We start from the raw sequence: 25369 nt of genomic DNA, 5'->3' as shown, positions 1-25369 counted from the left end.
CAGTGGTGGTTCACAACCATTTTTACAGCGTTTTGGGGGGAAAATAACATCATCATCCAACAGTTTTCCTGAGGGGAAAAACCTCTCCTCTTCTAGCTAATCACAATATGTCCCTCTCACTAACAAACCATTTATATGTCAGAGCCATTGTTGGAGACACTGGTGTAAAATTTAACACTAGAGCAGCGTCGTCCATTTTGGCTCCTGCAGTGCACTCAACCCTATACTGAATAAGCAGTGAGGAGTGGAAACTGGGTTCCATGTTGGCTCCTGCAGTGGGTTTTTAGAGAAAGACCAAAGTAGATAGTAGGAGGACAACAACGGAATACAGAGTAGAACACTGACACATCACTGATGTTGATACCACCATACCTCATCAACAGGAAGTTAACTCTGATTGGCTCAATGACACTAGCATGTAGTGTGAGGAGGATTCATCCGACTATTAGATATTTATGTATTGTACTTTCATTTTCTTTTTATTCTTTACCCCTTCTCTGTTTTCCTTCTTTGTGTAAATCTCCAATGATTTGTTTCTCTCTTAAAAATAGGATTTTATTTGTTGTATGGTTTTGTATTATAAACATTGAAAGGGGGAGGTGCCTACAAGCCCTTCTGGGGTCTGGGTGGCCGTTGGCCTGTGTGTTAGGGTGGCCGTTGGCCTGTGTGGCTGTTGGCCTGTGTGTTAGGGTGGCCGTTGGCCTGTGTGGCTGTTGGCCTGTGTGTTAGGGTGGCCGTTGGCCTGTGTGTTAGGGTGGCCGTTGGCCTGTGTGTTAGGGTGGCCGTTGGCCTGTGTGTTAGGGTGGCCGTTGGCCTGTGTGTTAGGGTGGCCGTTGGCCTGTGTGTTAGGGTGGCCGTTGGCCTGTGTGTTAGGGTGGCCGTTGGCCTGTGTGTTAGGGTGGCCGTTGGCCTGTGTGTTAGGGTGGCCGTTGGTCTCTAAATCTGTGAGAGTACGCGACATATGTTACTGTAGTATTTAAGACCCTCAGAAGAAAAATGCTGACAATACCACCCCCCCCCCCAAACACTGTACACACACACACTACACACAGAGCAGCACGCACAACCACCCCCCCTCACCCACCCACCCCCCCCACGACAGACAACACACCTCAAACACAGCACAGTACTTCTCTCCACAGTTTCAATAATAAATAGATTAGAAATAACTCTCTTTTGAAATTAAAATAAGTAGGTAGGTACCATCTCTGCGAGAAAATTAAGTTCGAAGCAAAATACATGTTTTACAGCGACACACAACAACAAGCAAAATGGGATCGTTTGAGATCAGATATATAGAAGGATCTCAATAGTACAACAGAAGAACAACACATTCATATTACTATACAGTAGTACAGGTCCAAGCTTTGGATCAAATGAGGAATATATATATATATATATACTGGGATACGTACAGTATGCAGCTCTACACACACACACACACACACACACACACACACACACACACACACACACACACACACACACTCACACACGAGATACAGAGGAGTAGGAGGAAGCAGGTTTAAGTCCTCAAGTCATCTGTCAAAACAGTCTCTCCTCTTTTCTCAATCTGTCACGCTCACCAGACGTTAATGTTTTAACAAGACCTCTCAGAGAATCTGGTTGACTTAGTAAAGTCTTAGTGCATATCTGTTATACCGTGAATCCACACGTCTGGAGACTAGCCTGCTCTCTGAAAAGATACAGAAACACTATGCATACAGGTTAATATGTGGCTACAGAACATGTTGAGCTTTAGCACAACAGCCCAGAAGACAGATGCTGATGGCAGAGGAGAGAGAGAGAAAGAGAGAGAGAAAGAAACCATCATTTGTGGTCTCAAGGAGACGACAACCTGTGCAATGTACATTCATGAGATAAAATAGGTGTTGTACTGTACAGATAAAGATATTCAGTAACTGTGAGTTCTGGCCCTGCCTGACACAGAGACATATGAAGACGTTGTATAACAGGCTAGAAACTCTGTAGAGCAAGGTGATTTCTGATCAATGCTGAGTGACATGACAGTTGGCCATTTTGGCTCCTGCAGTACACTCACCCTATACTGAATAAGCAGTGAGGAGTAGAAACTGGGTTCCATGTTGGCTCCTGCAGTGCACTCACCCTATACTGAATAAGCAGTGAGGAGTAGAAACTGGGTTCCATGTTGGCTCCTACAGTGCACTCACCCTATACTGAATAAGCAGTGAGGAGTAGAAACTGGGTTCCATGTTGGCTCCTGCAGTGCACTCACCCTATACTGAATAAGCAGTGAGGAGTAGAAACTGGGTTCCATGTTGGCTCCTGCAGTGCACTCACCCTATACTGAATAAGCAGTGAGGAGTAGAAACTGGGTTCCATTTTGGCTCCTGCAGTGCACTCACCCTATACTGAATAAGCAGTGAGGAGTAGAAACTGGGTTCCATTTTGGCTCCTACAGTGCACTCACCCTATACTGAATAAGCAGTGAGGAGTAGAAACTGGGTTCCATGTTGGCTCCTGCAGTGCACTCACCCTATACTGAATAAGCAGTGAGGAGTAGAAACTGGGTTCCATGTTGGCTCCTGCAGTACACTCACCCTATACTGAATAAGCAGTGAGGAGTAGAAACTGGGTTCCATGTTGGCTCCTGCAGTACACTCACCCTATACTGAATAAGCAGTGAGGAGTAGAAACTGGGTTCCATTTTGGCTCCTGCAGTGCACTCACCCTATACTGAATAAGCAGTGAGGAGTAGAAACTGGGTTCCATGTTGGCTCCTGCAGTGCACTCACCCTATACTGAATAAGCAGTGAGGAGTAGAAACTGGGTTTCTAGGTGTTTCCCTCTGTGTTTGAAAGACAGGGACTAGGCTACCGCTGCTTACATACAGCCTAGTAATAACGACGGATGTGTACGTGACTGTAGCCCTACCGTGTCATAACAGTGAACGTGACACACCGCTGAGTGTAGGGAATGTGGTCATATCTTAGAACGCTGATCATATGGAATAAGAACCTCGGTGACAATCTAACTGTATGGCTGTAGATAGACATGTTCAATATTACACAGGAGATGACACCACTTGAGCGCATAGATAGATAGATATATATTGATATACATTGACATTAACCATATAGACCCCAGGGCTGGTCCAACCCTGTTCCTGGAGAGATACAATCCTGGAACTCCAACCCTCATCTAGCGCACCTAGATTCTAATAATTAGCTGGTTGAAAAACGGAATCAGGTTGATTACAACTGGGGTTGGAGTTAAAACCTCTGAAAGTTGACTATAAGATAATGACTTGATAAGGAAAGTGAAAAAAGGCTGGGACCCACCGCTACATATAGGGATCAGGCTGCCATTTAGGATGGAACCTAGTAGGCTTAAGGGTTAGATTTAGGGTTAGTGGTTAGGTTTAGGGGTCAAGGTAAGGGTTGGGGGTCAAGATAAGGGTTAGGGGTCAAGGTAAGGGTTGGGGGTCAAGGTAAGGGTTGGGGGTCAAGGTAAGGGTTAGGGGTCAAGGTTAGGGGTCAAGGTAAGGGTTAGGGGTCAAGGTAAGGGTTGGGGTAAAGGTAAGGGTTGGGGGTCAAGGTTAGGGGTCAAGGTAAGGGTTAGGGGTCAAGGTAAGGGTTAGGGTAATAAGTATAGTGAAACAGTTTTGTGTGTGTGTATTTCCATCACCTGATGAGGATGACCTCTCCAAACACAGCGAACTTGTCCAGCAGCTCGTCGATGAGCGCGTCGTCAAAGTAGTCGTCGGGTCCGGAGGAACAGAGAGAGACCAGGATGGTTCCGTCGGGAGGACCCTGCAGGGCGATCACTTCCTTATACACCTGGTGACGGGCATCTGGATCCACCTCCAGGACGTCTATATCCATCACTGCCATCACTTGACTCATCAAGTCATTATCTTATAGTCAACTTTCAGAGGTTTTAACTCCAACCCCAGTTGTAACCAACCTGATTCAGTTTTTCAACCAGCTAATTATTAGAATCTAGGTGCGCTAGATGAGGGTTGGAGTTCCAGGATTGTATCTCTCCAGGAACAGGGTTGGGGTTAAAACCTACAGGAGGGTATCTCTCCAGGAACAGGGTTGGGGTTAAAACCTACAGGAGGATCTCTCTCCAGGAACAGGGTTGGGGTTAAAACCTACAGGAGGGTATCTCTCCAGGAACAGGGTTGGAGTTAAAACCTACAGGAGGGTCTCTCTCCAGGAACAGGGTTGGAGTTAAAACCTACAAGAGGGTCTCTCTCCAGGAACAGGGTTGGAGTTAAAACCTACAGGAGGGTATCTCTCCAGGAACAGGGTTGGAGTTAAAACCTACAGGAGGGTATCTCTCCAGGAACAGGGTTGGAGTTAAAACCTACAGGAGGGTCTCTCTCCAGGAACAGGGTTGGGGTTAAAACCTACAGGAGGGTATCTCTCCAGGAACAGGGTTAAAGTTAAAACCTACAGGAGGGTATCTCTCCAGGAACAGGGTTGGAGTTAAAACCTACAGGAGGGTCTCTCTCCAGGAACAGGGTTGGAGTTAAAACCTACAGGAGGGTCTCTCTCCAGGAACAGGGTTGGAGTTAAAACCTACAGGAGGGTCTCTCTCCAGGAACAGGGTTGGAGTTAAAACCTACAGGAGGGTCTCTCTCCAGGAACAGGGTTGGGGTTAAAACCTACAGGAGGGTATCTCTCCAGGAACAGGGTTAAAGTTAAAACCTACAGGAGGGTATCTCTCCAGGAACAGGGTTGGAGTTAAAACCTACAGGAGGGTATCCCTCCAGGAACAAGGTTGGACAGCCCTGATATAGACCCAGGAACATGTTTCCTGCCATAACGAAATAAACAGACCAGGAGAAACATACATATTCACATAATAACATGTGATGTGTTAACAACATCGGCAGCAGAGATGTTATGGAACAGCACTGATACATGAATATTCAGGAGTGGTGGAAGAGGGAGTTAGTTTAAATGTGTTAAATACCTGACTCTTTATACAAACCATACACACATTCACATTTACCATAGATCTACACTCCTCTAGATAGGTCTGCCCTGCCTTGCCTGGCCTACCCAGGACATGTTTCCTCTGTGGTGGACCATAGATCGCTGGGTCACTCCTATCTCTCAGTGAAGTCCTTGGGGAAGGGGAGGTTGTCTGTGGCTCGGGCTGGGAGCGGGGGCTGGCTGCTGCCTGGGACCATCCTGGCTGGGATCGGAGGGGGCCGGGAGAGGAATGTGGAGGTCAAGGTGTTGGAGCCAGTGGCCCAGTGTGGGTCAGAGTCGAAACCAGAGCAGGAGAACTGAGTTTGGGTGAGAGATGGGGGGGAGATGGAAGCAGCGGGGGCTGCAGGTGGGACAGGGAGGACTGAATCATCATCGAACGTCACCCACAGCTGGGGCCGAGGGGGAGGAGGGGGCTGGGGGCGGGACGACAGGAGGGCAGGGGTGGAGGAGGGAGGAGACAGGGGGAGAGCAGGGGCTGGGAGAAGAGGGCGAGAGTGAGGAAGAGCCAGGGGGAGGATAGGGGCAGGGAGAGAGGGAGCAGTCAGGAGAGGGAGTGCTGGAGCAGGGATGAGGGGGGTCATCGATGGGCCAAGTAGGGGCATGGTCCGGTGGAGCGATGGAGGGGGTGCAGGTGCCCCTGGCGTCAGGGTGGGGGCAAAAGCTGGGAGCGAGGCTGGGGTAGGGGCGAGGAGCGAGGCTGGGGTAGGGGCGAGGGGCTGCGTGAAGGCAGACATGGTCCTGTCGAGGCCAGGCCTGGAGGTCTTCTGCTGGGTAAGGAAGTCGGGTGTCAGAGAGCGCCTCTGGCCCTGCTGCACCAGAGGACCAGTAAAGGGGTTGGTGCTGTTGGGACGGGCTGGGACCGGATCACTCAGGAAGGGGTTGGGAGAGCCCCGCTGCAGGGCCTCCTGGGACCTACTTCGAGATGGGACCGGGGGAGGAGGGAGGAGAGACTGGGTGAGGGAAGGGGGGAGGGTGGAGGAAGAGGAGTTGTCGAAGCCCTGCAGGGTGGACAGAGGGGCGGAGTGGAGGGATGAAGGGAGGGTGAAGGAGGAGAAGGAGGGAGTAGGGAAGGTAGGAGCGGAGCGTAAGGAAGAGTTCCTGGTCAGCGATTGGGTGTTGAGCCAAGAGGAGGAGAGGTCAGAGGTGAGTGTGTCAAAGGGTTCGGGCTTCCATTGTGCTTCTCTTTGGATTCCATTCACCCCATTGATCTAGAGGGGAGAAAATGACACCGGAAGTAAACAAATCAGAGCCAAGGTAGGGAAAACGCTGAGCCAATGGCAGTTTGTTTTGATGTAATGAGGAAATAAGTAAATGAATGTAATTGTAGAGTGCTGTTTCAGCAGTAAGAGCTCTCGTTATAACATGCAACAATTCTACTTTAATAACCTCACAATACGACTACACTTAACTAGCTACTATATTCCACACAAAGGACTAGTATACCTAACCAGTAAAGGATTAACCAGGTGCATTACCACCACTGGACTACACGTTATATATATATATATATATATATATATATATATATATATATATATATATATATATATATATATATATATATATATAGAGAACATGATAAATCAGGAAGTCATTCCATATGTGGTCTATTTCAACATGTTGATCAAATCAGGAGCACATATGAAAAGGAACGTCAACACATATTCGGGTAGATTACCAGGCTAGACGTGACCAACATGCATTGTTTGAACTGGACGAGACGAGGAAAAACATCCTGTTATTTTAAGGTCAGATGTGTGGATTGTCATGCTGGCTACGTAAAAACAACAGTTTAAAACAACAACAAGAACCCATTTTACCAGTTGATGAACATAAAAACCACTGTTATTTGATTTGTGATGGGCTAGGAGATCAAATAGATACCTACAGGTGGATAAAGACAGAAATCAACTAAAACATGAAGCAGGTGACTAATGTATGGGAGTAGGGAGACTCAAATCACACCCTATTCCCTAGTTAGTACACTACTTTAGACAAGAGATAAAGGCCCAATGTAGTGTACAATGTAGTGTACTATCTAGGGATAAAAGGTCCAAAGTAGTGTACTAAGGAATAGGGTCCAAAGTAGTGTACCATCTAGGGATTAGGGTGTGATTTGAGACTTGGTCATACACTGGACTAGAGGACTGAGTGACAGAGGTGCTATGGAGAGAAACAAGGAGGAGTTCAATATAGAGAAGGTGATGGTATATACCTGTCACCCAGAGGGCTGCTCCGGCTTGGAGAGAGAGAGAGAGAGAGAGAGAGAGAACAGAGGGACAGCAGAGAGAAGAACACTTACACACCTATATAACTGTAGCAAAGCTCTGGGACAGAGAAAGGAGAGTGCGAGAGAACGAGCGATAAAGAGAGAGAGAGAAAAGAGAAGCCAATTGTTTTGTGCATGTACCATCTACTTGCTATTTCCCTCATCTCATGTGTTCCTGTAACATTATACCATGACATACAGTAGCTAACAAACTAGACACCTCCTTTATCCACATTTTATTGTGTTACAAAGTGGGATTAAAATAGATTGTCTTTTTTTTTGTGTGTCAACGATCTAAACAAAATACTCAAAGTGTAAGATTTTTAAAAAATTTTTTTTTAATGAATATATTTGGCCTTTTTGTTTTAGGTTATTGTCCTACTGAAAGATGCATTAAAGGAGGCAGCTACTCAGATCTGCCCCAAACAGAAGGGTTTGAATTTAGGCCAAAAAGTGGATTCCTTTGCTGTGTATTTTGTTGTTGCAGTATTACTTTAGAGCCTTGTTGCGTACAGGATGTATGTTTAGGAATATGTTTATTCTGTATATTTGTATTCTTCTTTTCACTCTGTCATTTAGGTCATTATTGTGGAGTCACTACAATGTTGTTGATCCATCCTCAGTTGTCTCCCATCACAGCCATTAAACTCTGTAACTGTTTTAAAATCCCCACTGGCCTCATGGTGACGTCCCTGAGCGGTTTCCTTCCTGTCCTGCAGCTCAGTTCAGAAGGACGACTCTATCTGTGATGTGTCTGGGTGGTTTAATACATCACCCACAGCATCATTATTAACTTGACCATGCTTATAGAGATATTCAATGTCTGATTTGTTATTGTTACCCATCCACCAATCACTGCCCTTCTTTATGAGGCTTTCAAAAAAGCTCTCTGCTCTTTTGTACTTTAATCTGTGCTTGAAATTCAATACTTGACTGAGGGACCTTACAGATGTTGAATGTATGGGGGACAGAGCAAGGGGTAGTCAATAAAAATCATGTCAACCCCTATTTATCCACACAGAGTGAGTCCATATGACTTTATTATGTGATTTGTTAAGTCACGTTTTACTTCTGACCTAATCAAGGCCTAAACAAAGGAGATTAATATTTATCTAACGACTAGATTGGAGTTATTACATTTTGTATTAAAAGGTGCAATATGTAGAAACCTCCTAATTTCCGTTTGTGACAAAACAAGTTATGTCTAGTGTAGAGAATCATTGTATCATCTAAACCGCTGTGAAATATATTTTCAAAAGCCCCAAAATATTGTATTTTCAGCTGTTTGAAGCTGGTGTACAAAACAGAAAGTAAAAAAATGCAAAAACAAAACTTAAAAACGGGAAGCAGAGAAATAGCGCATGTACAACGGCAAGAAAAAGTATGTGAACCCTCTGGAATAACTCTGCAGTCCATTGGTCATAAAATGTGATCTGATCACAAAAACAGACAAACACAGTCTTTTTCTTTGAACTTTTTCTTGCCACTGTAGAACAGATCTACCGCTTCTTAAACTTGCTGTCAATAAAAATGACAGATCTATAACTCTTATTTCCATGTGAATTTGGTCTGATCGCCCAAAAAGTTACATATTGCAGTGCTGGTTGGTATTAACCTCTATGTTGTCATGGTAACTGTATACAGAGTGTTGGTATTAACCACTATGTTGTCATGGTAACTGTATACAGAGTGTTGGTATTACCACTATGTTGTCATGGTAACTGTATACAGAGTTGGTATTAACCACTATGTTGTCATGGTAACTGTATACAGAGTGTTGGTATTAACCACTATGTTGTCATGGTAACTGTATACAGAGTGTTGGTATTACCACTATGTTGTCATGATAACTGTATACAGAGTTGGTATTAACCTCTATGTTGTCATGGTAACTGTATACAGAGTGTTGGTATTAACCACTATGTTGTCATGGTAACTGTATAGAGAGTGTTGGTATTACCACTATGTTGTCATGGTAACTGTATACAGAGTTGGTATTAACCACTATGTTGTCATGGTAACTGTATACAGAGTGTTGGTATTAACCTCTATGTTGTCATGGTAACTGTATACAGAGTGTTGGTATTAACCTCTATGTTGTCATGGTAACTGTATACAGAGTGGTGGTATTAACCACTATGTTGGCATGGTAACTGTATACATAGTGTTGGTATTAACCTCTATGTTGTCATGGTAACTGTATACAGAGTGGTGGTATTAACCACTATGTTGTCATGGTAACTGTATACAGAGTGTTGGTATTAACCTCTATGTTGTCATGGTAACTGTATACAGAGTGTTGGTATTAACCACTATGTTGTCATGGTAACTGTATACAGAGTGTTGGTATTAACCTCTATGTTGTCATGGTAACTGTATACAGAGTGGTGGTATTAACCACTATGTTGTCATGGTAACTGTATACAGAGTGGTGGTATTAACCACTATGTTGTCATGGTAACTGTATACAGAGTGGTGGTATTAACCTCTGTTGTCATGGTAACTGTATACAGAGTGGTGGTATTAACCTGTATGTTGTCATGGTAACTGTATACAGTGTTGGTTGGTACTAACCTGGGTTGCAGGGGCATTCTCTGTAGTGGTGGTCTCAGGGGGCAGGACATGAGAGGAACGGGAGCGGGGAGGGGGTTTGGGGGAGGACAACCCCTGGGGGGCCACAGCCCCGGTAGCCCCTAGCCCTGCTCCGGCCTGTGTGGGCAGCATTGGAGCAGCCATTTGGGGCAGCAGTGGGGCCTGCATGGGTGGCTGGGCTGGAGGGGCAGACTGGGGCTGCATGGTTGGCTGCATGGGAGCCTGCATGGGTGGCTGGGCTGGAGGGGCAGACTGGGGCTGCATGGTTGGCTGCATGGGAGCCTGCATGGGAGCCTGCATGGGTGGCTGGGCTGGAGGGGCAGACTGGGGCTGCATGGTTGGATGCATGGGAGCCTGCATGGGTGGCTGGGCTGGAGGGGCAGACTGGGGCTGCATGGGAGCCTGCATGGGTGTCTGGGCTGGAGGGGCAGACTGGGGCTGCATTGTTGGCTGCATCGGAGGCTGCATCGGGGAGGGGACATGTCTCACTGGAGGGGGTCCAGAAGGAGGGGGACCTGCAAGACAATGTTACAGAAGAGTTAGACACACACAGAGAGGGTCTTCTTCTTAAAGAATGAATAGATATATTTAATAGTCCAAGAACGGACCGATCCCAGATTACCCCTTTAAAACAGTCATGAGTTTACAGCAGTGTTTTCTGGGTAACTTCTGGGAACAGCATGGGGAATACGGTTTTTATTTTGCTCTACACAGCCGATTTAAATAATCAAATCTTGATGGTGAGTTGATGAGGGTCCCCAGGACCGAGTTTGCGGGAACGCTGGTTTACAGTGTGACATCTGGACTTCTCAATCACACAGTCTAGGAAGATTTTAAAATAAAACAAATACTATTTGAAGCCAGGTGTGGTTGATAGTATGAGACCTCCAGGCTGCGTCTCACCCAGGGGCAGGTCGGTGGGTTTAGGCTGGGCGTCAGGGCCAGGTCTGGGGGCTCCAGGGTGAGTGTCTGGGGTGGGCCGTGGTGCCCCGGGTGCCTCTGGGGTGGGTCTGGGAGCACCTGGGTGGGCAGGGCGCGCCTGGGGGGTCACACTGATCACCCCGGCCCTCTGAGGCATGTTCTAGAGGGAGAGAAAGGATGTAGAGAGAGAGAGAGAAAGGATGTAGAGAGAGAGAGAGAAAGGATGTAGAGAGAGAGAGAGAGACATTATGGATGTAGAGAGAGAGAGAGAGAGATTATGGATGTAGAGAGAGAGAGAGAGAGAGAGAGAGAGAGAGAAAGAGAGAGAGAGAGAGAAAGGATGTAGAGAGAGAGAGAGAAAGGATGTAGAGAGAGAGAGAGAAAGGATGTAGAGAGAGAGAGAGAGAGAAAGGGAAGATGTAGAGAGAGAGAGAGAGAGAGAAAGGGAAGATGTAGAGAGAGAGAGAGAGAGAGAGAGAGAGAGAGAGAGAGAAAGAGAGAGAGAGAGGTAGAGAGAGAAAGAGAGAGAGAGAGAAAGAGAGAGAGAGAGAAAGAGAGAGAAAGAAAGAGAAGAGAGAGAGAGAGAGAGAGAGAGAGAGAGAGAGAGAGAGAGAGAGAGAGAGAGAGAGAGAGAGAGAGAGAGAGAGAGAGAGAGAGAGAGAGAGAGAGAGAGAGAGAGAGAGAGAGAGAGAGAGAGAGAGAGAGAGAGGAAGAGAGAGAGAGAGAGAGAGAGAGAGAGAGAAGGAAGAGAGAGAGAGAAGGAAGAGAGAGAGAGAAGGAAGAGAGAGAGAGAGAGAGAGAGAGAGAGAGAGAGAGAGAGAGAGAAGGAAGAGAGAGAAGGAAGAGAGAGAGAAGGAAGAGAGAGAGAGAGAGAGAGAGAGAGAGAGAGAGAGGAGAGAGAGAGAGAGAGAGAGAGAGAGAGAGAGAGAGAGAGAGAGAGAGAGAGAGAGAGAGAGAGAGAGAGAGAGAGAGAGAGAGAGAGAGAGAGAGAGAGAGAGAGAGAGAAGGAAGAGAGAGAGAGAAGGAAGGAAAAGAGATTGGGAGAGAAAGAGAAGTTCACAGTCCATCTAAACGTGGTATCTTTAGAGCATATTCATTCTGCTGGGATAGATGTATTGGTCTTTTAACACTCACCGGTCTGGGCAGGCCTCCAGGACCTGATTGGACGCGACCTGGAACAGAGACATATGATTGACAATCAGAACCACCAATGGCTGAAGCTGTCCATTCACTGTTGTTTCATCACAAATGGTGAAATGCCCACTATTGGATTTCTGTGAATGACATGATTGAAGCAGTATGCAGTGGACTTTTGATGGTTCTGCTATGTTTTTTACATGTTTCCCCAATTTCCCCTTGGGGATTAAAAAAATATTTTTTATCTTATGCTATGATAAGGACTGGTCATTCACTAGCATAGCAACATGTGTGGAGATAATGTGTAAATCAATTTTCTATCTTCTGTCTGTAAACTACTGCTATCAGCACCATGTATGTAATCATTAGCCAAACAGTTGCAAAACGTTCAGTTGCAACTAAAACAAGAGTTTCTATTGGACAAAAATATAACCTTCCTTGTTTAGTTCGCTTTTGTTAAGAAACGTTTTGCAACAGAATCGGTACAATGAATACACACCTGGTCAAATTCCTGGTCCCTATAAATGTATTCAGTGAATAAAGGTGATTCTGATTCACTAACCTAGCAACAAGACCCATCTACTCTCTAACAAAGAGATACAACAAAGAAATTCTCAATTTCAAAATCTGGACCTCGAAGCCAGTTCCACTGCATTTTTCCTTTTCAATTCTCCCCCCCCCCCCCCCCCCCCCCCCCTAAATCAGGGACCAATTTAGACCTGGGACATCAGAAGCGGGTGTAATTAATTATCAAGTAGAACAGAAAAGCAGCAGTAGTCCAGACCTCGTAGTGTAGAGTTGAATATCCTTGCTCTAGAACATTCAATAATATAGAAAGGACTTCCTGGATGGTTCTATAGGAGATGCCCAGTGCTTGATTTGGACTGAAATAGGTGGCGGTACTCATTTTGGGTGCCAGTACTGTTTATATTTAGGTGCAGGAATTCCACAATACATTTGAGGTAATATTCTATGAGATGGGTAAGAATTGGAGCAGTAGAACTATTGGAGGTGCTGGTACGCAGCTCCGGTGAACTCCTGCCCAAGTCAAGCACTGGCGATGCCTTGATCACATGGGTAACCCATCCATACATTATTTACCTTCACTGCCCCTTCTAGCCATCGCTGGCCACGAGATGTCAAGACAAGTGAAAACATTACATAGAATTTTAGTCATTTAACAGACGCTCTTATCCAGAGAGACTTACAGTCACAGTCAGTACATTCATCTCCAGATAGCTAGGTGGACCAGTCATAGTCAGTCCATTCATCTCCAGATAGCTAGGTGGACCAGTCATAGTCAGTCCATTCATCTCCAGATAGCTAGGTGGACCAGTCATAGTCAGTCCATTCATCTCCAGATAGCTAGGTGGACCAGTCATAGTCAGTCCATTCATCTACAGATAGCTAGGTGGACCAGTCATAGTCAGTCCATTCATCTACAGATAGCTAGGTGGACCAGTCATAGTCAGTCCATTCATCTCCAGATAGCTAGGTGGACCAGTCATAGTCAGTCCATTCATCTCCAGATAGCTAGGTGGGACAACCACATATCACAGTCATAGTCAGTATAACTTTACCTCAATAAAGCAGAGCAGAGATATCAGACATCTTTAAAAAATATATATATATATATATATATATATATATATTTAGGGAAGGGAAGTCAGGTAAGAAAAAATTAACATATACAATGACGGCCTACCGGGGAACAGTGGGTTAACTGCCTTGTTCAGGGGGCAGAACGACAGATTTTTACCTTGTCAGATCAGGGATTTGATCCAGCAACCTTTCGGTTACTGGCCCAACGCTCTAACCACTAGGCTACCTGCTGGTTACTGGCCCAACGCTCTAACCACTAGGCTACCCGCTGGTTACTGGCCCAACGCTCTAACCACTAGGCTACCTGCTGCCTATCTACCTCCATCAATCACCAAGACATGTTAATATACTGACTTCCATAGCGATATCAGCTATCTACCTCCATCAATCACCAAGACATGTTAATATACTGACTTCCATAGCGATATCAGCTATCTACCTCCATCAATCACCAAGACATGTTAATATACTGACTTCCATAGCGATATCAGCTATCTACCTCCATCAATCACCAAGACATGTTAATATACTGACTTCCATAGCGATATCGTCTCCTTGTATCTCATGGTAGGAACTGTCTGAAACTTGAGGGAATCTGAAGCCATCGGCTATTGCAGATCACTGAACCCAACCGGGTGCCATAGGGCTCTGGTCTAAAGTAGTGCACTATATATAGGGAATAGGGCTCTGGTCTAAAGTAGTGCACTATATAGGGAATAGGGTGCCCTTTGGGGTGCAGAGCGCTGTCCTGTCCCCAACAGAGAAGTCATCTAATCCCCCCCCGGGGTTGGTTAAACTAGTGTGCACCTGGTCTACCTGAGAGGGTTGGTTAAACTAGTGTGTACCTGGTCTACCTGAGAGGGTTGGTTAAACTAGTGTGTACCTGGTCTACCTGAGAGGGTTGGTTAAACTAGTGTGCACCTGGTCTACCTGAGAGGGTTGGATAAACTAGTGTGCACCTGGTCTACCTGAGAGGGTTGGTTAAACTAGTGTGTACCTGGTCTACCTGAGAGGGTTGGATAAACTAGTGTGTACCTGGTCTACCTGAGAGGGTTGGATAAACTAGTGTGTGCCTGGTCTACCTGAGAGGGTTGGTTAAACTAGTGTGTACCTGGTCTACCTGAGAGGGTTGGTTAAACTAGTGTGCACCTGGTCTACCTGAGAGGGTTGGTTAAACTAGTGTGTACCTGGTCTACCTGAGAGGGTTGGTTAAACTAGTGTGTACCTGGTCTACCTGAGAGGGTTGGTTAAACTAGTGTGCACCTGGTCTACCTGAGAGGGTTGGTTAAACTAGTGTGTACCTGGTCTACCTGAGAGGGTTGGTTAAACTAGTGTGTACCTGGTCTACCTGAGAGGGTTGGATAAACTAGTGTGCACCTGGTCTACCTGAGAGGGTTGGATAAACTAGTGTGTACCTGGTCTACCTGAGAGGGTTGGATAAACTAGTGTGCACCTGGTCTACCTGAGAGGGTTGGATAAACTAGTGTGTACCTGGTCTACCTGAGAGGGTTGGTTAAACTAGTGTGTACCTGGTCTACCTGAGAGGGTTGGATAAACTAGTGTGTACCTGGTCTACCTGAGAGGGTTGGTTAAACTAGTGTGTACCTGGTCTACCTGAGAGGGTTGGATAAACTAGTGTGCACCTGGTCTACCTGAGAGGGTTGGTTAAACTAGTGTGTACCTGGTCTACCTGAGAGGGTTGGATAAACTAGTGTGCACCTGGTCTACCTGAGAGGGTTGGATAAACTAGTGTGTACCTGGTCTACCTGAGAGGGTTGGATAAACTAGTGTGCACCTGGTCTACCTGAGAGGGTTGGATAAACTAGTGTGCACCTGGTCTACCTGAGAGGGTTGGTTAAACTAGTGTGTACCTGGTCTACCTGAGAGGGTTGGATAAACTAGTGTGTACCTGGTCTACCTGAGAGGGTTGGTTAAACTAGTGTGTACCTGGTCTACCTGAGAGGGTTGGTTAAACTAGTGTGTACCTGGTCTACCTGAGAGGGTTGGTTAAACTAGTGTGTACCTGGTCTACCTGAGAGGGTTGGTTAAACTAGTATGTACCTGGTCTACCTGAGAGGGTTGGATAAACTAGTGTGTACCTGGTCTACCTGAGAGGGTTGGTTAAACTAGTATGTACCTGGTCTACCTGAGAGGGTTGGTTAAACTAGTATGTACCTGGTCTACCTGAGAGGGTTGGTTAAACTAGTGTGTACCTGGTCTACCTGAGAGGGTTGGTTAAACTAGTGTGCACCTGGTCTACCTGAGAGGGTTGGTTAAACTAGTGTGTACCTGGTCTACCTGAGAGGGTTGGTTAAACTAGTGTGCACCTGGTCTACCTGAGAGGGTTGGTTAAACTAGTGTGTACCTGGTCTACCTGAGAGGGTTGGATAAACTAGTGTGCACCTGGTCTACCTGAGAGGGTTGGATAAACTAGTGTGCACCTGGTCTACCTGAGAGGGTTGGTTAAACTAGTGTGTACCTGGTCTACCTGAGAGGGTTGGTTAAACTAGTGTGTACCTGGTCTACCTGAGAGGGTTGGTTAAACTAGTGTGTACCTGGTCTACCTGAGAGGGTTGGATAAACTAGTGTGTACCTGGTCTACCTGAGAGGGTTGGATAAACTAGTGTGCACCTGGTCTACCTGAGAGGGTTGGTTAAACTAGTGTGTACCTGGTCTACCTGAGAGGGTTGGATAAACTAGTGTGCACCTGGTCTACCTGAGAGGGTTGGATAAACTAGTGTGTACCTGGTCTACCTGAGAGGGTTGGATAAACTAGTGTGTGCCTGGTCTACCTGAGAGGGTTGGATAAACTAGTGTGTACCTGGTCTACCTGAGAGGGTTGGATAAACTAGTGTGTACCTGGTCTACCTGAGAGGGTTGGATAAACTAGTGTGCACCTGGTCTACCTGAGAGGGTTGGATAAACTAGTGTGCACCTGGTCTACCTGAGAGGGTTGGATAAACTAGTGTGCACCTGGTCTACCTGAGAGGGTTGGTTAAACTAGTGTGCACCTGGTCTACCTGAGAGGGTTGGTTAAACTAGTGTGCACCTGGTCTACCTGAGAGGGTTGGTTAAACTAGTGTGCACCTGGTCTACCTGAGAGGGTTGGTTAAACTAGTGTGTACCTGGTCTACCTGAGAGGGTTGGTTAAACTAGTGTGTACCTGGTCTACCTGAGAGGGTTGGATAAACTAGTGTGTACCTGGTCTACCTGAGAGGGTTGGATAAACTAGTGTGTACCTGGTCTACCTGAGAGGGTTGGATAAACTAGTGTGTACCTGGTCTACCTGAGAGGGTTGGATAAACTAGTGTGTACCTGGTCTACCTTTTTTTATTTTTATTTTTTTTTAATCTTTATTTTAACAGGGAAAACAGACTGAGACCTGGATCTCTTTTACGGCTGTGCCCTGTGTAAACATGGTGACATGTACAGTTTTAGGCATACAGACAAGAACATTTCAAACATACAAAACAAAGACACAATTCAACAGAAACAATCACAGATAACATCATATTGATCCTCCATAACATATTTAAAATGGGCAAGGGACACCAGAGTGTCTAACTTAAGTTGGATCTGCAGTTTGTTCCATAAATAAGGCGCAAAGGAACTAAAGGCAGTCCTACCCAACTCTGTGGAGACCGCAGGAGTCTCTAATGTAATCCACATCTGTGATCTGGTTTTAAAATTAGTATATCTAGTGGAAATTAATGATGATATATATGGAGGTAGTTTTAAAAGAAGCGCTTTATAAATAAACAAGAGAGCATGTTGCTCTCGCCTCACAGATAGAGAGGCCCAACCCACATGTTGATAAAGGATACAGTGATGAGTTTTGTAACTATCACCCGTGATAAACCTGACTGGGTGGGATACACACACAGGGCATAGGTAGATTGATGACTCTCAGGGAAGTTGGCTAAGTAAGTAAGCACACCCCTGTGCCAAGGCCCCTAGGGCAGAGCTAACTAAACCAAGCCTTGGATTACTGAACGCTGACAGAGAAACAGACTGGTACAGGAACTACCACACACACAAAGATAGAGACAGACAGAGAGAGAGACAGACAGAGAGACACACAGAGAGAGACACACAGAGAGAGAGACACACAGAGAGAGAGAGACACACAGAGAGAGAGAGACACACAGAGAGAGAGAGACACACAGAGAGAGAGACACACAAAGATAGAGACAGACAGAGAGAGAGACAGACAGAGAGACACACAGAGAGAGAGACACACAGAGAGAGAGACACACAGAGAGAGACACACAGAGAGAGAGAGACACACAGAGAGAGAGAGACACACAGAGAGAGAGACACACAGAGAGAGAGACACACAGAGAGAGAGACACACAGAGAGAGAGACACACAGAGAGAGAGACACACAGAGAGAGGAGACACACAGCGAGACACACACACACGGCGTCACCTATAATGTTTATCACATAACAGATGGGTTGTTATTACCACCCTGTTACCACTATTATATAGCCATGCTATAAGGCAGTGTTTCTGTTACCACTATTATATAGCCATGCTATAAGGCAGTGTTTCTGTTACCACTATTATATAGCCATGCTATAAGGCAGTGTTTCTGTTACCACTATTATATAGCCATGCTATAAGGCAGTGTTTCTGTTACCACTATTATATAGCCATGCTATAAGGCAGTGTTTCTGTTACCACTATTATATAGCCATGCTATAAGGCAGTGTTTCTGTTACCACTATTATATAGCCATGCTATAAGGCAGTGTTTCTGTTACCACTATTATATAGCCATGCTATAAGGCAGTGTTTCTGTTACCACTATTATATAGCCATGCTATAAGGCAGTGTTTCTGTTACCACTATTATATAGCCATGCTATAAGGCAGTGTTTCTGTTACCACTATTATATAGCCATGCTATAAGGCAGTGTTTCTGTTACCACTATTATATAGCCATGCTATAAGGCAGTGTTTCTGTTACCACTATTTATAGCCATGCTATAAGGCAGTGTTTCTGTTACCACTATTATATAGCCATGCTATAAGGCAGTGTTTCTGTTACCACTATTATATAGCCATGCTATAAGGCAGTGTTTCTGTTACCACTATTATATAGCCATGCTATAAGGCAGTGTTTCTGTTACCACTATTATATAGCCATGCTATAAGGCAGTGTTTCTGTTACCACTATTATATAGCCATGCTATAAGGCAGTGTTTCTGTTACCACTATTATATAGCCATGCTATAAGGCAGTGTTTCTGTTACCACTATTATATAGCCATGCTATAAGGCAGTGTTTCTGTTACCACTATTATATAGCCATGCTATAAGGCAGTGTTTCTGTTACCACTATTATATAGCCATGCTATAAGGCAGTGTTTCTGTTACCACTATTATATAGCCATGCTATAAGGCAGTGTTTCTGTTACCACTATTATATAGCCATGCTATAAGGCAGTGTTTCTGTTACCACTATTATATAGCCATGCTATAAGGCAGTGTTTCTGTTACCACTATTATATAGCCATGCTATAAGGCAGTGTTTCTGTTACCACTATTATATAGCCATGCTATAAGGCAGTGTTTCTGTTACCACTATTATATAGCCATGCTATAAGGCAGTGTGTTTCTTAATCCTGTTTCATGTTTTTGCCCGAGCACTTAACTTTATTCAGTTAAACAACTCATCACCAATCCTTAGATTTGAATCACGAGTGTGAGCGCAAGGGCAAAAAACTAAATGTGCCCCCCTCGTGGGGCCCCCAAGACCAGCCCCCCCCTCGGGGTCCCCAAGACCAGCCCCCCCCCCTCGGGGTCCCCAGGTCCAGCCCCCCCCCCCCCTCGGGGTCCCCAGGACCAGTCCCCCCCCCCCAGGTCCAGCATTGAGAAAGTAGGAGGTGTTATAACAGTTCCCCCATCACGACTCACCTGAGGCAGGTCTAGCGAGCGCAGGGCTTTTTTGTCCTTCGCAGGCAGAAGCAACACAAAGGAAACCAGACTTTACCATGAGGTTACTTTTCATTTTAAACCACTGTGTTACCTACCTACCGTTTCAACCTACCTACCGTTTCAACCTACCTACCGTTTCAACCTACCTACCGTTTCAACCTACCTACCGTTTCAACCTACCTACCGTTTCAACCTACCTACCGTTTCAACCTTGTGTCAGTGGCCAAACGAACACCTCACTGCAACACATTGTCCACTTCAGATATACCCTTATTACACAGGCTTAACCATCTCAACCACCACTACACAAAACACAAAGGTATTTTAAAATAGGCTGCATCCTCAATGACAACACATACGTCAAGTCCCTATTTTCATAACAAAAGTAGAGCACTTTATAGGGAAGAGGGTGCCATTTGGGCCACAGATATATAGCCCAGCCCAGGGGTGTTCAAACCTCTCCTCAGGGACCACCAGCCGTTCCATGGATTTCACCTATTCCAGAACTAGCCCAGAACTAGCCCAGAACTATTCTAGACCTAGCCCAGAACTATTCCAGAACTAGCCCAGAACAATTCCAGAACTATTCCAGAACTAGCCCAGAACTATTCCAGAACAATTCCAGAACTATTCCAGAACTAGCCCAGAACTAGCCCAGAACTATTCCAGAAATAGCCCAGAACTAGCCCAGGACTATTCCAGGACTAGCCCAGAACTATTCCAGGACTAGCCCAGAACTATTCCAGGACTAGCCCAGAACTATTCCAGAACTAGTCCAGAACTATTCCAGAACTAGAGCAGAACTATTCCAGAACTAGCCCAGAACTAGCCCAGAACTATTCCAGAACTATCCCAGAACTAGCCCAGAACTAGCCCAGAACTAGCCCAGAACTAGAGCAGAACTAGAGCAGAACTATTCCAGAACTAGCCCAGAACTAGCCCAGAACTATTCCAGGACTAGCCCAGAACTATTCCAGGACTAGCCCAGAACTATTCCAAAACTAGCCCAGAACTATTCCAGGACTAGCCCAGAACTAGCCCAGAACTAGCCCAGAACTAGCCCACTTGTCAACTCATCATCCTCAACCCCATGACTAAGGTGAATCAAGGGGAACAACAACAGATGTAAAACATCTGGAGTATCCCTCGAAGAGAGGTATTAAAACCACCGGCTTAGCCTCGGGTCACATTCTACTATGGAAGAGTAAAACGGACAGAAGGGACACGTCCTGGTTGATTCTAGAGGAGATCCTCTGATCAACTTAAAAAAACGCTACTTCACAAAAAACCACGAGCTATTCTAAAACAAGCTGAATCACAATTCACTATACCTCAATAAGAACAACACTTAGCCTAGCCTATACCTCAACACTAACACATTCAATTCTACTCTCAGAGTAACCAGAGAGAAGGGTATTTCTGTTTTAATTCTATTGGACAATCATAGAGTTGAGATAGAGGACTCACTTGCCACAAAGCCTGTTTTTAACATGGGGGCAGTGCCATTCATAGAAATAGAATATTTCTACGGTGCTGTTGAGGACTGACAACATCTCTATTGTCTGGATGGTCACAGAGGACATTGTGGCAAAGATGTGCCATTTATCCAACTCTTTGTGTAGAAACCATAATCACACGATGCGAGTAACCCATCTAGATCTATAGATCTATGTTACCTTCGCTGCCCCTTCTCCTAGCCAGAGCAGGACTCAGCGTATTTTCTCCAGAATATTCTCCAAAGTCTTAAGAGCGAAGGAACGTAAACACATGACTCAAAATGGAAGGACAATACAGAACTACAATACAACACAACACTGTTATGATGAAGAGGCTGGGGTTAACTGATGACGAGGCTGGGGTTAACTGATGACGAGGCTGGGGTTAACTGATGACGAGGCTGGGGTTAACTGATGAAGAGTCTGGGGTTAACTGATGAAGAGTCTGGGGTTAACTGATGACGAGGCTGGGGTTAACTGATGAAGAGGCTGGGGTTAACTGATGAAGAGGCTAAGGGATGAAGAAAATGACTGAAGTCATTGTTGATTTGTGTGCAGGAATAAACCTTGGGGAGCAGCAATATTCTGTGCCAGGCCTTTGATTCCTGTATAACTGTTCTTCCTGTATAACTGGGCTTCCTGTATAACTGGGCTTCCGGTATAACTGGGCTTCCGGTATAACTGGGCTTCCGGTATAACTGGGCTTCCAGTATAACTGGGCTTCCGGTATAACTGGTGTTAACCACCTTAAAAGGTTGCCTAATTCCACACTGAAATCAAACCAGTCTCATTGGGCTGGTTTCCTGGACAGATACATTTTAACATTATCCATTAAACTTGCTTCTTAGGATTAATCTGTGTCTGGGAAACCAGCCCCGTGGACAACTACCATACCAGAGAGCATGAAAATGAGTTGCATTTAACAACAAACCAATAAACAAAATCACCACACCATCTGCATGAATAAGCCACGTTGTCACGTAAACCTCCATACAGTAAATAAACTAGTCTGTCACCACAGTAACAGCTACAGGTCTACTACAATAAGCCACCATACAGTATGACACAGCAGCAGTGATATCACAACATCTATCTGTCTGGCACAAAGCCTTTTTACCTCCCATGTCTCTTCTCCCGGGCATAGGGCTTAGGCCTCCTTCAAACAGGAAGGAAGGGGTGAGATTACAGTGTTACACACCTACCCTTTTTATTCAGTTGGAATGGATGTTTCATGACGTTGTTAGGATCTCATTGTCCATTCTAGACGTGTAATATGTAACTGAACGGTTTAAACCAGTCAACTGAACATCTATACAGAACACATTTCACCAGAATATCATAGTCAACCATCTGATTCATCATAAAACCTCAAAATGGTCAAAATATATCATATATATCATATATATATATATATTTCATTGGGGATGCACATAGTAGTAGGAGAACAAGGTCAACATGGTGTGAAGGGGTATATCGAGACAGCCAATACCTGAGGGAGGAGGAGGGCGTTGAGGAGGAGCAGGTCGGGCTGGGGGGGCGTTGGGGCGAGGAGGAGGAGGGCGTTTAGGCTCCAGGGCATGAGGAGCACCAGGCTGAAAGTCCACTGGAGTCCCTGGGAAAGAAAGAGAGCGAGAGAGAGACAGAGCGAGGGACAGAGAGCAAGGGACAGAGAGCGAGGGACAGAGAGAACTATCAATGTTATGCACCAGTGTCTCTCATTCCTAGTCCTGCAGTACAAATTTCATTTCCACCAGACTGGAATTTAAAATATTTTTTTCCCAAATGTATTTCACAAACAGACAGCAACTGGGACACAAACTATTAAGCTGGTTTGAGGTTGTGTGTGAATTGCATAGTTCAGAACACAGCTCAAATGACATAAGAGGCTGGGAGTAGTAGTCTAACCGGTATATCTCGGGTACTGAACAGGGACACTCCGCTGTAGATAAAGACACTGCTAACTAAACACCAAACCAGCAGACAGGCACGAAGACCAGGCAGCATAGCAGACAGCTACCTATACATGGGAACCTGTGTTTTACCTGCTGGGGGAGGGGCTTAACACTGTTTTACCTGCTGGGGGAGGGGCTTAACACTGTTTTACCTGCTGGGGGAGGGGCTTAACACTGTTTTACCTGCTGGGGGAGGGGCTTAACACGGTTTTACCTGCTGGGGGAGGGGCTTAACACTGTTTTACCTGCTGGGGGAGGGGCTTAACACTGTTTTACCTGCTGGGGGAGGGGCTTAACACTGTTTTACCTGCTGGGTCAACACTAGTTCTCCTGCTGGGGGAGGGGCTTAACACTCCTGAAAGAGCACAATGACAATGATCATTTATATCAGTAAACTCTATCTATCTATCTATCTATCTATCTATCTATCTATCTATCTATATACTTATACAGTTGAAGACGGAAGTTTACATACACTTAGGTTGGAGTCATTAAAACTCGTTTTTCAACCACTCCACAAATTTCTTGTTAACAAACTATAGTTTTGGCAAGTTGGTTAGGACATCTACTTGGTGCACGATACAAGTAATTTTTCCAACAATTGTTTACAGACAGATTATTTCACTTATAATTCACTGTATCACAATTCCAGTGGGTCAGAAGTTTACATACACTAAGTTGACTGTGTCTTTAAACAGCTTGGAAAATTCCAGAAAATGATGTCATGGCTTTAGAAGCTTCTGATAGGCTAATTGACATCATTTGAGTCAATTGGAGGTGTACCTGTGGATGTATTTCAAGGCATACCTTCAAACTCAGTGCCTCTTTGCTTGACATCATGGGAAAATCAAAATAAATCAACCAAGACCTCAGAAAAAAAATTGTAGACCTCCACAAGTCTGGTTCATCCTTGGGAGCAATTTCCAAACGCCTGAAGGTACCATGTTCATCTGTACAAACAATAGTACGCAAGTATAAACACCATGGGACCACGCAGCCGTCATACCGCTCAGGAAGGAGACGCGTTCTGTCTCCTAGAGATGAACTTGCTTTGGTGCAAAAAGTGCAAATCAATCCCAGAACAACAGCAAAGGACCTTGTGAAGATGCTGGAGGAAACTGGTACAAAAGTATCAATATCTACAGTAAAACGAGTCCTATATCGACATAACCTGAAAGGCCGCTCAGCAAGGAAGAAGCCACTGCTCCAAAACCGCCATAAAAAAGACAGACTACGGTTTGTAACTGCACATGGGGACAAAGATCGTACTTTTTGGAGAAATGTCCTCTAGTCTGATGAAACAAAAATAGAACTGTTTGGCCATAATGACCATCGTTATGTTTGGAGGAAAAAGGGGGAGGCTTGCAAGCCGAAGAACACCATCCCAACCGTGAAGCACGGGGGTGGCAGCATCATGTTGTGGGGGTGCTTTGCTGCAGGAGGGACTGGTGCACTTCACAAAATAGATGGCATCATGAGGCAGGAAAATTATGTGGATATATTGAAGCAACATCTCAAAACATCAGTCAGGAAGTTAAAGCTTGGTCGCAAATGGGTCTTCCAAATAGACAATGACCCCAAGCATACTTCCAAAGTTGTGGCAAAATGGCTTAAGGACAACAAAGTCAAGGTATTGGAGTGGCCATCACAAAGCCCTGACTTCAATCCTATAGAAAATTGGTGGGCAGAACTGAAAAGGCGTGTGCGAGCAAGGAGGCCTACAAACCTGACTCAGTTATACCAGCTCTCTCAGGAGGAATGGGCCAGAATTCAGCCAACTTATTGTGGGAAGCTTGTGGAAGGCTACCCGAAACATTTGACCCAAGTTAAACAATGTAAAGGCAATGCTAACAAATACTAATTGAGTGTATGTAAACTTCTGACCCACTGGGAATGTGAAAGAAATAAAAGCTGAAATAAATCATTCTCTCTACTATTAATCTGACATTTCACATTCTTAAAATAAAGTGGGGATCCTAACTGAACTAAAACAGAGAATCTTTACTAGGATTAAATGTCAGGAATTGTGAAAAACTGAGTATAAATGTACTTGGCTAAGGTGAATGTAAACTTCAACTGTATATATCCTTATACGCGTGTGTGTGTGTGTGTGTGTGTGTGTCTCTGTGTGTCTCTGTGTATGTGTGCAATGGTACCTTGCTCGGGACTGGCAGTGAGTGTGTACGCTGCAGTGTTCCGGTGTGTGTGTGTGTGTACCTTGCGGTGGTCCAGCAGAGCGCGGGGCTGATCGGCTGGGTCTGCTGGGAGCAGCAGGTTCTCCGTGGGTGGGGGAGTGGGAGGGGCTGCCCCGGGGGGAGGGAGAGGGGGAGGAGAGGGGGGCGGGGCCTGCACCTGGCTGAAGGTGTTGGGGGAGAATATCCTCCACCTCCTCATCCACATCACCTGGTGGAGACACACACACACACACACACACACACACACACACAGACACACACACACACACACACACAC

The 25369-nt window shown here is 45.4% G+C and overlaps 1 protein-coding gene across 6 annotated transcripts in view; it reads right to left on the bottom strand.

Moving 5' to 3' along the window:
* Window positions 1-1174: 1174 nt before the first annotated feature.
* The window catches only part of synj1 (synaptojanin 1), a 97780-nt gene continuing 73585 nt past the window's right edge, over window positions 1175-25369 (bottom strand). For 3 of the 6 annotated variants that reach the window (XM_029770371.1, XM_029770373.1, XM_029770372.1), the window contains 9 exons: window positions 25115-25300; window positions 22435-22557; window positions 22063-22101; window positions 19429-19464; window positions 11905-11942; window positions 10753-10930; window positions 9832-10364; window positions 4698-6196; window positions 1175-3261 (listed from right to left, as the gene is read on the bottom strand). In XM_029770371.1, coding sequence (XP_029626231.1) covers window positions 5102-6196; window positions 9832-10364; window positions 10753-10930; window positions 11905-11942; window positions 19429-19464; window positions 22063-22101; window positions 22435-22557; window positions 25115-25300 — 2228 coding nt within the window. In that variant the 3' untranslated portion in view covers window positions 1175-3261; window positions 4698-5101. Of the gene's footprint in view, window positions 3262-4697; window positions 6197-7203; window positions 7228-9831; window positions 10365-10752; window positions 10931-11904; window positions 11943-19428; window positions 19465-22062; window positions 22102-22434; window positions 22558-25114; window positions 25301-25369 lie in introns of those variants that run through there. The other 3 variants (XM_029770376.1, XM_029770374.1, XM_029770375.1) reach the window with 3 other exon arrangements.

Source organism: Salmo trutta, chromosome 12, assembly GCF_901001165.1.
Source record: "Salmo trutta chromosome 12, fSalTru1.1, whole genome shotgun sequence".
Lineage (NCBI taxonomy): Eukaryota > Metazoa > Chordata > Actinopteri > Salmoniformes > Salmonidae > Salmo > Salmo trutta.
The sequence above is the reverse complement of the archived record's forward strand: the minus strand, read 5'-3'. Positions and strand labels throughout refer to the sequence as shown.